The sequence below is a fragment of the Haliotis asinina genome, chromosome 10 (genome assembly GCF_037392515.1).
Source record: "Haliotis asinina isolate JCU_RB_2024 chromosome 10, JCU_Hal_asi_v2, whole genome shotgun sequence".
NCBI classification, from domain to species: domain Eukaryota; kingdom Metazoa; phylum Mollusca; class Gastropoda; order Lepetellida; family Haliotidae; genus Haliotis; species Haliotis asinina.
This window is the reverse complement of record NC_090289.1, coordinates 44,093,670-44,107,437: the sequence shown is the minus strand read 5'-3', so window position 1 is coordinate 44,107,437 and position 13,768 is coordinate 44,093,670. Positions and strand designations below refer to the sequence as shown.

The window sequence follows — 13,768 nt, the reverse complement described above, 5'->3', positions numbered from 1 at the left end:
CAGAGTGGCCATCCAAACCCGTTAGTGGCCTCTTACGAAAAACATGGGTTACTGAAGAGCAATTCTAAACCGAATATTTAAGGGTGGTCAGTGAGTAAGATAGTGAGAGAACCGTCTTCTAGGTCGTTTCAGCAAAATGCCAACAATCTTAGGCAGGGGACATGAGAAACAGACTTACAAAGAAGTTATTTGATTTAGCCTTATTTTCTAACTCGGAATCCCAATGGGCATGAGCTTCTGATTTGAATTAAATATATATGTCACTATGTTACTGGTCATTAGCGAAGGGGAACAACACTAGCTGTGGACCCATCTAAGGCGATCCCATCTCAGGCAGATCACAGAGCAGGTAAGGGGCGCAACTCTCTGCAGCGTACACCCAAGTGAAATTAAGCATTAGACCAGAGTTACATGAGAGAGAGAGAGAGAGAGAGAGAGAGAGAGAGAGAGAGAGAGAGAGAGAGAGAGAGAGAGAGAGAGAGAGAGAGAGAGAGAGAGAGAGAGAGAGAGAGAGAGAGAGAGAGAGATTTTTTATGTGTAGGGATCCAAAGGTTGGACTAATGGATACCTTTAGTTCAGATAAGTTCAGATAATGCTTTGCTGCCCCCTGTTTTATCTCGTACAATCAAAATCAGTATATAAAAACCAACAAAAAAGAGAAAAATGTCTCTCAAAGATAGCAGAATATATGATACACTTCCCGACTCACTGTAATAAACTACTGGCCCAAAATAATGTTCGCAGTTAAAACCTTTCGTTGTTGATTTTTTTCTGTTTGTTTCCATTTTTAATGCTGAAATCGTAATAATGATGAAACTTTAATACCTGTGTGGTTATTTTTGTTTATATCATGATGATTTTCATGACGTTGGGAAGAGTCTATCAGACGTCTTACCAATTCCATCCACGACACTGTAATATGGCGATGCGAAAGTAGTACAAGATTTTCATCGGCCTGACATGCGCAATGTCAATATCTTAGCAGGCCATCTTGTGGAAAGGTCTTTGGAATAACGTTATTATTGTACGATTTTGACATGCACATTTGGCCTAAGATGAATTTTCATAGGAGAAAATGACTCTCCTAGTTATCAACCATGAATGCCCGGAGCCCAATGCAGTCCTATTGGAGCAACTCGCTGGCAATTCGTCAGGAAATCCAGCGCTTCGAAAGCGTGCACCCAAGTATCTATGCTATTTATGACTTGATCGAAGCGATTCCCGATCCGTTGATTCAACAACAAATACGTGAACATGTGGTTTGCATTGAAGGTGAGTCATGTAAATAATAAAAGTACATCCCTTTGGTAAACTGCGTCTACGTAATTGGGAAAAGCAGCTCTGAACATAACGCAAAGAACTCCCCAAATTAGCATCCCCTGAACACACCTCTCCTCATCTTGTATGAGAAGTCATTTTGACAGTTGTCTTTTTTGTTTTGATCGTCAAATTACTCATGTTTATGAATACGTGACATGCCGATACCTTGTGCTTCAAATCATTGTCTAAGTGTTTACATAAAATACAACCAGTTGTGTATCATAATATGATTCACATTTGTGATGTCTAACACATGAATAATGCCAGAGACATTTTGGAGGGGAATGGATCTTTGATTTTCTACATCATGACTAATAATAAGGTAATGGGGCTGGCATTATACACAGCTTTAAAAAAAATGCTGTCACAACTTGTGGCTGTTGTATGCTCAAAAAGTATATTCATCGAATAACAAAATATATGTCTTGACATTTTTGTAAAAGTCTCAGGTGGTAACATTCACTGTGTGTATGCATGTTCACTTATCACACACACTTGTCTTTTCCTGGTAGTTGATACAAACTTTTTGTTTATTAGTCTTCGTATTTTTATGTCTATGCTGTATCACTGAGTATCAGATATAGTCATTTGGCTCTTATGTGACTAAAAATCTTTCATGGAAACACGGTGTGTGTGCAGTTTTTGTACCAGATATCTGGTAATAGAACTTCAGTTGTCTGAATGATGAAGAAAATGGTGACGCCTTGTCCTTGTTGATTTGTTATGTACGGTATTAAGTTTTTTTGTTGTTGTTGAAAGGGAGTTACCAGTACATTGTATTGTTCATATGTATATAAATATGTGGTGTTGCAAGTCACACCCTTTCCTGACCAGAATGTTTTGGCATGATATCAATATTATGTGAAAAGAACTTCCCTGTTTGTATTTGATGAGATTTGAAAAAAAGATATTGATATTCCCGGCTGTAACGAATACACTATGTGGCAAATATGATAGTGTCACAAATATTGGGTAATGAGTATTAATAATTATTCACAAATGCAATATTGATTGATGCACAATATGGGACCTCCATGTTAATTGTTAATTTGTTGTAGTAATAGCCAGTGGCCTGATATGACCCTCCAGTTTGGTATGTATTGGACTAATATTTGTAGTCCAAAGTACATGTACCATGTGCAGCCTTTACAAACTATGAAGTATGATGACTTGTACTACTGCAATGCTAGTAGTAGTACATATCCCATTCTTGAAAAAAGGACATAAGGGCTCAAGTAGAACATGCTCCATTAAAATAATTGTAAAACTTCATTCATATTCAGTTATGGTGAAGACGAATAACGAATTGAATTCATGAAGGGCTGCGGCTCTATTCAACAAATATGTGAATGTATCGTTACAGCCTTACTAGGATTTCTTTTTCCTTTTCATAATGTTACTTGATGTTGTAAAGAACAGTATTGTTCTTGATGATGGACTACTAGTACACTTTATACCGAAGTTTACCAATGTATGAAATGACATTTGATCAACATTTTGCTGAAGAATGAAATTATTATATGGAAAAGATATACCTTTCATTGACCCAACAGTTAAAATCAACATCAAACTTGTTTACTGTTAGTATAAGTGAAGGAAGTAATGTGGGTTAAAAATGATAAAATGCCAATTCAAGCCATTGCACTTATTGGAGAGAGTAACCGGTGCAAGCATTAATAGATAATGTTTCCATTCCAAGGTGTGAGTGAGGTAATTATCACTGAATGTGTAAAAGTGAAACACAATTATTTTATGATACTTTATTTAGTTCCAAAGCCAGAAAAGGCAATGGCACAACTATTATTTTGTGTGGAACACGAGTACAGTAACAGCAGACATTGTTCTTGGCTATGACACTGATTAGGTGGTTGAAGTTCCCACTCATCACACCTAGGAGTGTGGTTCGATTCCCTGCATGGGTACAGTGTGTGAAGTTCATTTCTGGTATCACCTGTTATAAGGTCATAAGATTATAAGGTCTTCATGCACAATGCTGAAATACATGTGATTGATTTCAGTGTGGGTATTGATGTAGAAACAAGCTGTCTTCATGGTATGATGCAAATGGCAGCACCTAACACATGAGACGTCATTTGATGCTGATGTGTTTCCACATGATGTATTGAGATGTATTCAGATCAGCAACGTGTTGAAAGAATAACATGGTTATACCAATATGAAATACTGTGGCAGTGTGTCTATATCTGTTCCTCTAACATTCAAGTAGTCTTAAAAGTTCCGGCAGAAAGTTTGCTCCCCAAGTTTAAGAAAGTGTGTTTGATGTACTTGTGACATATAGTCAATCACAAAGCAACATACATGTTTGTTATGTGCTCTGTGAAGTATGCTTGCCAATCTCAGTGAACAATTATTGGGAAGAACATTATGATACTCAGGTTATTGTAAATTTGAGAAGGACAACACAGTAGGAGTATAATGGGATCTGCAAGCTCTCATACTCAGCTGAAAACTTGGATTGTCTCATTTTGATAAAGTGTTTGTTATATTTAGATTCGTGCTATGCTGACTGGATATGTGTGTGGAATTTACAACATCTATCATCCATTGCATGGTCTACAGGGATACTGCTTCTCAACTGTCATTAGAAAAGAAAGAGAAAACGTATTAAACCTAAGGATGGCAAGCATAAACTGTTTGTTAGTGTCAGTGTAACAATCTAAGGGGAGTATCTTTATCAAGCACCTCTTCAGTCAATTTACTTGTTTTTGTTACTGAAGCATTGACAGATTAACAACCAAGAGGTCCATGTCAACTCAGTTTCCATTCACTGATACAATTTATGAGACAGAGTTAGATAGGTGAACATGGTAAATGGTAACTAAGAGTTGGCAAAGGAAGAGTAACAGTATTTTGGGGAATGGTACAAGCTTTGTAGTGAAGAAACATATGTTGATATCAAACCACTGTGTTTGTTTGTGATCATTTCTTTGTTGTATTGTCATCTGCTTTATGAATCTTTCAATAGCAGTGAATAAGGACCAATTCATTAATGTTAATGATACTTTTGACAATGCAATATTTGACATTTATCATGACAGATGCTGTCTTTAAGTGATGTATTCCTTTGATAGTTACTGTAGTTACAGATATTTGTTTGCGTCATCCCTTTTATGAAAAAGAAGTAGATAACATGCATCTCTTCTTTCCATTTTGTTTGTTGTACATAAGGCATGGTGGGGTAGCTAACAGGTTCAAGTGTTCACTTGTCTCACTTAGGACCAGGTTCTATTCACTACAGGGGTACAGTGTGTGAATTTGCCCCCAGCCATTTGAAATTCTGCAAAACAAAAAACACCCAGAAAAAAGCACCAAACAGTACAAGCCCTGTTTGCGAACACAGTATTTTCCTCTCTGTATGTGGTATAATTTATTTTCAGAAATCACAATATTGTGAATTAATCGCAGCATATCCTTAACTTAACTCATTCACTATTATTGGACTGTCCATGACAAGACACAGTATACAGGCTGTAGAAAATGCTTACGGACCACAACAGAAGTTCAAGGAAGACCAAAGCTTCTTAATGCTCTATATTAGATGAAGCTGCTTTGCTCTTAATCCATTAGATGACAATCTGTCTGATGTCTAGCAGTGATATTGCAGGAGACAAATGGCATCAGGACATTTAGGGTACCATATGGTTTGAAAAGTCATGATTATTTTTGCTCATACTGATTAAAGGGAAATCATTGTGACTTTGAAGAGCATATTCAACTTGATTCAAACTGCTTGGTGAACTAGAGTACTCCAGTATTCAGCTGCACAGATACCAGATGATGTTTTTCTTATCTGTTTGCAAAGATCATTAAGGAGTCAAAGTAAGTCTTGCAAGCTTGTTTCTGTGTGATCAAATGCATTCACAATAGCATCATTAAATAGAATGTATGCATCAATATTGCTGAGTGTGGCATAAAACCATTAACCTTTCTTCAGGTAATTTTGGATGACCATTTGCGTTGTAAACCAATCTGGATCTGAAATCTTTAACCTCGCAAGTTTGATAATGAAAACTTGAGAGGCGGATGTTCCCATGATAAACTCTGGTGGAGGTATGGAAGACAGTACAGCTCGAACTTTCTAATCTAACAAGTGTATTGTGTGAAAAGGCATTAATGCATAATTGGTCTACATTGTCTGTAAATATCTGTCGCAATTATTGGGTGTGGCAGGAGATAAAGACCAGAATCTGGTTTGATAGATTCCAGAACCAGTGTATACCCACTAATAAATAACACTACTGTTCAGTTTGTCATTTGAGATCCTACAAGTGATGATGGCAAGTGTATGAATGCTTTCAAGTCCAAATTACCTTCTCAGCGCTAAGGCATACAATCTTACTAAAATGATGTATTTATTCGGATCCATGCCAGGTCTGTATCTTACCACATGTATTGGTAAGGCTTGGTTTTGAGGAGAAGTGCACAGCTCCTGAATGATAAAACAGGCTCAGATTTGAAATTATCATTGATAGATATGAGGGAAAACGGAAATGAAAAAATCTGGTAGTGAATGTGAGATCGTCTTTTCAGTGTGTTAAATGTGAATTAGACATCTGGTTTTTGAGGTGTTTGTTTTTATTTTGAAGAAATTATAAATGTTGCTCAAGGTATATTTTGTTTATGTAGTTGAATCATGCCATGAGTCAGATGGTTCTTTATGCTCTGGCTCAGCTTATGACAGCATTAAGTTAAGATTCAGAACGTTGCCCAAACTTGCACTAATTGGCTGTTCTAAATTCTTGGTTAGTCACGACTACTTGTCCGTTAATCTCAAGACATGTGACAGTTAAAAGAATTAATAGATTTACACCAATTCAGATTGCATTATAATCTGTGACACTAATTTATGGTTTTCATACCGTCTTACCATCTTTTATGTATGATATAGAAAAATGTCCTATTAAAAGTTGAACAAACATGAAAATGATCTTGTGCTATTTGTCTAATCCCAAATAGCTATCAAAAACCTCTAGTGAAATGAGTTGTTTGTTAGTTGGATTCTACTTCATGTGTTTCAAGACTACTAGTCTCGGCTTTCTGCATAGTTTTCAGGGAAGTGTTATCTCTGGACTAAAGTATCAAAGTTAACTTGACCAAACATTTACCAGACACAGGTTTTCAAAGTGGTGGCTGAAATCATAGACTGTTGGTCAGCTTATGGTCTTTGAACCATAATTTGTTTCCTTCTTTCCAGCTTTAATGTAACAGGGTAATGCTCCATCCCTGAACCAAGTCTAGATTTTCCTAAAGTCTAAATATTTAATATCACTGTGACCCATTTTCAAATGTAATATGTTGCTTGTTTTTATCTGTGCTAAATAGGGATGGTAGGGTAGTTTAGTGGTTAGAGTGTTTGCTTATCTTTTTGAAGAACCATGTTCGATTCCCAACATGGGTACAGTGTGTAATGATGATTTCTGGTGTCCCCTGCCTTGATATTGCTGGGATATTGCTGGAAGTAACGTAACGTAATACTAAACTCATTCAATGTACTAAATGTGTTTAAAGACTTGAGTATTGTAAGTCCACCATGCTGTCTCCCTTCTGATCAGTCAGTTCCCTGGAGAATCTGTATTAGGCTATGATTAAATATCATCCTCTTATAGCCATCATCAGTACAGTCAGTATCTGGATATGATTGACCTGCTAGCTTTGGAAGGTAGGTAAGCATGATTACGGAACCGAGTGACAATCTGTGTAGTGACTGGTGTATTCATACAGCAGCTTACCTTCGGTTGATATGATTTATAATGACATACCTGTGTGAACATTTAACAGGATTTTACTTTGACCTGGAAGACTGGGTCTCCAGGGACCCGCAATAAATTATTTATAGGCTTCCTACAGAACATAAAGGGTAGTATACAGGCATGAAAGTGTTGTAAATCAAACTGAAAGATTTGATAATTTCTTATTTACAGTTCCTTAACATTTCTTGTCAAGAATTACATGAATTAATATTATAGTGCATCTCCCATCTCATTTGGGATACATTTGGGATTTCTTTTCTGAGTCTGTTCTGGATATTTGTGCATCCTTGATGCATATTTCTGAGTTGCGTTAAACACAGGTGTAGACTGAAGTATTTCTGCCTGTACGTCAGTGTGATATGTTAGCAGGTACTGCGTTTACTGAAACTCTGCTAACGTTATCAACAGTTTAGTCACAGTGACCTAACAAGCTTGTTCCTTTCCTTTAAAGTACTGAACAATTGGGATCCAAGATGTGCACCTTGGTGTGAGTTAGGCATATTTTGACAGCAGCCTGGAGCCTTGTGCCCTGACATATCTTCCTCGGCAGTCGTTACTCTGATGTTTGTAGCCCCAAGTATGTTGTACAAGTGAGAGTACATGACTTGAGGGCTGTGAGCAGGACCCTGAACACTGGTAGCTTGATGAGGGAAACAGGCATCAGCAGGAACTGACAAAAACTCGCCTTGTTGTCTAGGGTCAGGCAATATGGCAGTCAGTATCTCTGTAATCATCTTGGTATGAAAACCTGCCCTCATCTAGATGCTGTCAGGCTAGCGAGTCTACACAAACTTACCAGTTATTTCAGGAATGTTCACTCGACTTTTTGCATTGGAGATGAGAAGCGATATTTCATTGGTAATGCTGTCTAGATTTTATAGTTCTTAATTTTCCATGATGGCAGGTCGGTTTTATGCTGTGAGAGTATGAAGGGAATTAGATGCATTGAGTTGTGCTTTTTTCCAACAAACATTCCCAGGATGTATATATAGGTCTAAGCTTTGCCATCTGGAGCGAGATGTCAGGATGAAAATGTAACACCAACTGCAACATTTCAATAAGTGAGATTGACAGTTGCAAGTGAATCCCACATCTACAATTACCCAGTGTATTGATGTTTAGGTCCTGCCTCTGTTTTAGTTCCCTCTACCAAGTCCCAGAGTGCAGTTATCAGAGAGCTCGCTGCTTATTTAGATATTCGATATGATGGCCTCTCCCTTGCTGAGCTCTCAATAGCCTACCTGTGGTTTCTCCAGGCTTTCTTCACATGTAGGTAATTCCTAAAAGGCCCCCTAGTCACCATCATGTTACGGTTTGTGGGTGCTGTTTGGTATGCCTAGGGTCATGGTAGTCTGGTGCTGAGGTGGGAATTCTTTTCTCAGTTTCTGTCTATCAACACTATTGCCGTTTATTGGTGATATTTTCTTGTTGGCCCTGGAATGTTATGGCTGTAGCAGTTATTGGTGTTAAAGGATGCAGTATTACTGGGGGAATTTTAAAGAGAAACTGTGTACTTTATAAGGACAATTATTTACTTGTTTGATTCGGAATTCTGGAGAGTTTCAAGTATTGTTGCTGTTGGATGTGAAATAAGGAATAGATTCGGTCATGTGCAGGTAGTCTTTAACTGACTGAATCATCTATGTAGAATTGCTTCTTTTAGTTAAAACACCATTCAATCCCTTAAGATTTTCACTTGTACTGGACTAAAGAATATTGTTCATGTCTCTTAAAATTTGTATCTCCATAACAATGAGTAACATAAGTGAAGCAAGTTTTTGTGACTTTCTTTGCAATGGTGGGTGTTTAACATTTACTTCTTCAAGCACTCAACAGAGCCAGGAACAGGTATGTTCTTTAAGAACAAGCTACTGACATTTAAGGATTTAAGTCTTCAAAATTGATTAAAGTAACTGTCGAATACGTGGAATATTTGCCATGCAATAGCATGATTTTTGCTTTTTGTGTTGGTTGATGTGTCCAGTATCAAATTGATATGTCAGTATTATCCTTGCCAGCTGCAATGGCCATATACCACTCCTATGTGATATCTCTGGTCAGATGTGACCGATAGGAGATAACTGGCCTTATTACATTTTCATTATTGAAGGCAGTTAACCACTGTCTGTGAAACAGTTGGTGGGAGCTTTGTTTATACAGAGAAATGTCCACAGCAGTTAGCCCCCATCTGATAAAGACTTGACATAGGAAGGAAGCAGTAACCAGCTTTAACTGCCGTGCTTCCTGAAAATAAGGATTACTGGGGGATAGATGATGAGAAAAACAAGCAGATTTCAGCTGTGTTTTACATTTCCTTAAGGTTGAAAATAGTTTAAAACTGAAATAAGGTCAAGATACATTTTATGTATGTGCAAACATATTACTTTGTTTTGTTATTTATTATAAATATTTGTGGCTAGAGATCAAGGAAAATAGTTATCTTACACATTCTTTCATGAATGGTGTGGAAATTATATTTTAAAATATTTTTGAAAAAGTTTTGACAGAAACTTCAACTTAAAGAGAGTTATTTGCAAAGAGGCTTTTGTGGTAAGGAATAATATACAACTAGACAGTAGTGTCAGATAATTGCAGGGTTAGGCAAGGATTTGTCTTGCTGGGCTGCTCTCAGGTTTTATTATAGCAAAGGCGGTACTGTGGAGAGAAGTTCATGTTTTCTTAGCTGTTAATCAATATGGTGTGAGCCCATTTGCCATGGAGAATAGTATCAGTGATAGCACAAGCTTCAAATAACAGATGTTTTGCCACCTGGGAAAGACATTTATGCAAGTTTGGCGGCTATAAATAAATACCAAGCTGTCCACTTGTAACAGAGTGGCGCCACAGGAAGCTGACACAACAGAAGTGATGAGAAGAATTAGATTGAATAAAAGTTAAAAACAATTAGGATCCTTGACATTATTTTGCTTTTAGATGTAAAAAAAGACAATCTGGAGAGAGAAGAGTTTATTTAGCAGTATGTTTTGACACTTCCTGATATATATCTTGATACTGCATACACAGTGTTGTAGAATTACAATGGAATTTTTTCCCATTACTCCTGCCTTTATTGTAAAATTCCTATCTCTGTTCCAATGCCTATGCTGCAGCTGTTTCCAACACTATATCTTGTGTGGTAGGCATGTGGTTTTGTTTGCTTGTACCAACACACATGTAGATGATGTAGCTGAGTGTCAGCCTGTCATAATATATCTCTCTATTATTCATGTGCACGTAATTCCTGTAACACCAGATCTACTCCATACTGATGTACTGATTGGTTGGGAGGTCCTTTGAAGTCAAAGAAATAGCTCTACCCATCTTCCTTGCTGTTTGTCTGCCTGAGAATTTATTTGTGTGACCTTTGTTTTGTTAATTATCTGTTTTGTTAATAAATATGCACCTAGTACATCCAAATATTAGAGAATAAATGCAGAAAAAAAAATTCACTGTCACCCATTATTTCACAGGACCTCATATTGCCTGTAATGATCCTTATAAGTAGGGATCCCCAGGACCCCCATGTTTGTGAGTCGAAGCAAAACACTGCAGCAGTATAAATTTGATGATTATGCACTAATTCCCACCCCAGCTCAATATAATGATTATTACAGTTTTTGGTGATTCAGCCGTTTACGAATTATACCTGACATGACATTGCAATGGTTCTCCTTCTCTTGGTATAACAGCAGTATGTTCATTATTGGTTATGGATCTGTTACCTGAGGGTGTTATAGATCATTAGGAATTATTCAATAAACTGAATAAGTAGATCTTAGGCAGTAAAGCATAGCAACTTTGTTTTCAGTCACTGTCAAGGTCAGTAATATCTCTCAGCAACTGATTTGTGTTTGTAGACTAGGAGAAACTATAAAAAGATAATAGAGTTCAAATTTCCAAAGCTGCCAACACAATACAACCGACACTTTTTATTAGTTATAATTAAAGTTCTGCTGGTTTGAACAATATGGACAGTGCGGTATGTTTCCTGTTGCCCTTGATTTGAAAGTGAGGCTTTCCGTTTCACTCTCACTGCTGGCAATCAACAGTTTAGGACAAATGATGTCCCCACTGTGTAACTGACATAATATGCTACTATACATACAGGGGCAATTGCCGGTCATATTTAACATGTTTGATTTGTTATAGTTATATGGTGAAGAGTACTGTGTATCAAAATTCTGACTTTATTTTGACTAGATGTCACATATGAACCAAGTGCTGTGTGAAAACATTAAAAACCTTGTGTGAATTGCAGTGTGGATAGGAGTGTTGTATGTCATTTCAGATTTTTTAATCTTTACACGATCAATGTGTGATACTAGGGCTGCACAGTGTACTGGTATATTGCAGTCCGCTTTTTAAATGTTACATATTGCAGTAGTATTTCTGACAACCGGCATATTGTAATTATCTTTGTCTTGAATTAATATTTCATTCACAACAAATTTTTCCTTCATTACTCAATGCCAAAACGGCAGACTGTAATACTGTAATACTATGAATTGTATAGAAAAAGAAACAAGAATCCCTGACTTAATTTTGAGATTGCTGCTATCAGTACCATAACATGTATGTTTGGGGACTTGTAATGTAGAAAATGGGATGGGCATGTATTATTAGTGGTACTTGCTCTCAAAAACTTAAGTTCCCAATTTATCGCAATATGGGTGCCTGAATCACAATACATTGCACTACAATTTATTTTCCATTACACAGCCCTACGTAAGCAATAATTAGGGCAGTGGGGTAGCCTTGTAGTTAAAGCATTTGCTCATTATGCGGAAGAATCAGGTTTGATTCCACACATGGGTACAGTGTGTGAAAACCATTTCTGGAGTGCATGCTCTCATATGGTTTAAATATATTATATTCCATTCAAGAAGATGCAACTACTTTCGATTCCATCAACTATGTCATTTATATATATGTCAGGGTAGAATCTCCGATTCTACCAGATCGCAATCTCTACCCTGACATATAGACATATACTGAAAATGAAAGGGGTCCAAGGACTAATCCTTGGGGCTCTCCGACTATTACCAGTTTTAATTCCAATTTGTAACCATGAATAACTACTCTGTTTCAGTGTTGGTATAAATAGGGTTTTGTTTCATGTTCAGTGTTGTATAAATAGGGTTTTGTTTCATGTTCAGTTTTGGTATAAATAGGCTTCTGTTTCATGTACAGAGCAATGATGGTAGCTGTTAACAGGGTTTTGTGCAAAGTTGGCAGGTGTTCATTAATGAAGCACATAATGAATGTTGTCGGTATTGTTACATCCATCATTGTTGTAGCAGGATCTGTGAAGGTCTAGGGATAGAATAGGCCTTCAGCAACCCATGCTTGCCGGGAGACCCATGAAGGTCCAGGGGTAGGCCTTCAGCAACCCATGCTTGCCATGAAAGGTGACTGTGCTTGTCGTAGGAGGCGACTAACGAGATCAGGTGGTCAGACTCGCTGACTTGGTTGACACATGTCATTGGTTCCCAATTGCGCAGATCGATGCTCATGTTGTTGATCACTGGATTGTCTGGTTCAGACTTGATTATTTACAGACCGCCGCCATATAGCTGGAATATTGGTGAGTGCGGCGTAAAACTAAACTCACTCACTCACTTGTTGTAGCATATCAAACTGACATGTAGTTTGACATTGTTAAATACACGTACATTCAAGATTAAAACAAGCCAAGTATAACACAGCACTGGGGTAAACACAGTGGATAGAGATGGCATATGGAATACCAGCACAAGGATAGTATACATAAAGACTCTATGTCAAATTGACGGGTTTATGTCCAGTAGAATCTGTCTTATGTCGGCTAGGTCAAGTGCATATCTGAGATACCACAGTTATGTTGACATGTCACAAACCATTGGAGATTGTGGAGGCTCTGCTCCCATACCTTGACCTTGTTAGGTTTACTCCAGGTGAGGCAAGTGCCATATGATTCACTTGATGGGGTTAACAGGGTTTAGTTGAGTGGGGTGTCAAAATCTCATGTAGTCTTTCCACTATTTCTGGAAGGCAGTGATGTTAACTGCAGATGATAAATGTTCAGTGTTCAACCAGTATGAGGTTAACATTGGGTTAGCATTGGTTAACACTACTTATTGGCAAATTTGTGTTACCTTTCTAAACATTTCTGAGAGAACTGTTTTTTGCAAGCAGATGACCATTTTGAGTGTTGGTTTAATGTCAAGTGACAAATATAAGGTGTTAATGTGAAGAAGGGATTTTAGAGGGCTTTATACTAGTAAGTCGCAATTGTGTGTTATTTTTCAAGTCTTCCAAATCCAATGGATTCAACTGATGTAAGCCCCTATTTGTGTCGTAACTGTAAGTGGGAGTATTAACAAACAGGTTAATCCTGTCAAGTGTACAAGTGTTATCCAAAGATGACATTCACATGGGTTAGAGAATGGCAGTCTTGTGTTTCTTTTCAAAGGTCTTCTTTAAAAATGACTTTGAGATAACTGTGCCAGCATGTAGTTGGAATATTGCTGAGTGCAGTGTAAAACTAAACTCACGCAATCACTCATTAGGCAGAAGTTCAAACAAATGGTCAACATCATTCTCGTCATGGAAAGTCCCAAGTGTTGTGGTAATGTGGTTAACTCATTGATGAAAGCAAAGTGCTAAAACAAAAATGGGTTGATGTGAGGTCATGCTTG

The 13,768-nt window shown here is 37.4% G+C and overlaps 1 protein-coding gene across 5 annotated transcripts in view; it reads left to right on the top strand.

Moving 5' to 3' along the window:
- Window positions 1–940: 940 nt before the first annotated feature.
- Window positions 941–13,768, top strand: part of LOC137297615 (centaurin-gamma-1A-like) — a 75,238-nt gene continuing 62,410 nt past the window's right edge. For all 5 annotated transcript variants that reach the window (XM_067829487.1, XM_067829486.1, XM_067829485.1 and 2 more), the window contains exon 1: window positions 941–1,272. In XM_067829487.1, coding sequence (XP_067685588.1) covers window positions 1,098–1,272 — 175 coding nt within the window. In that variant the 5' untranslated portion in view covers window positions 941–1,097. The remainder of the gene's footprint in view (window positions 1,273–13,768) is intronic.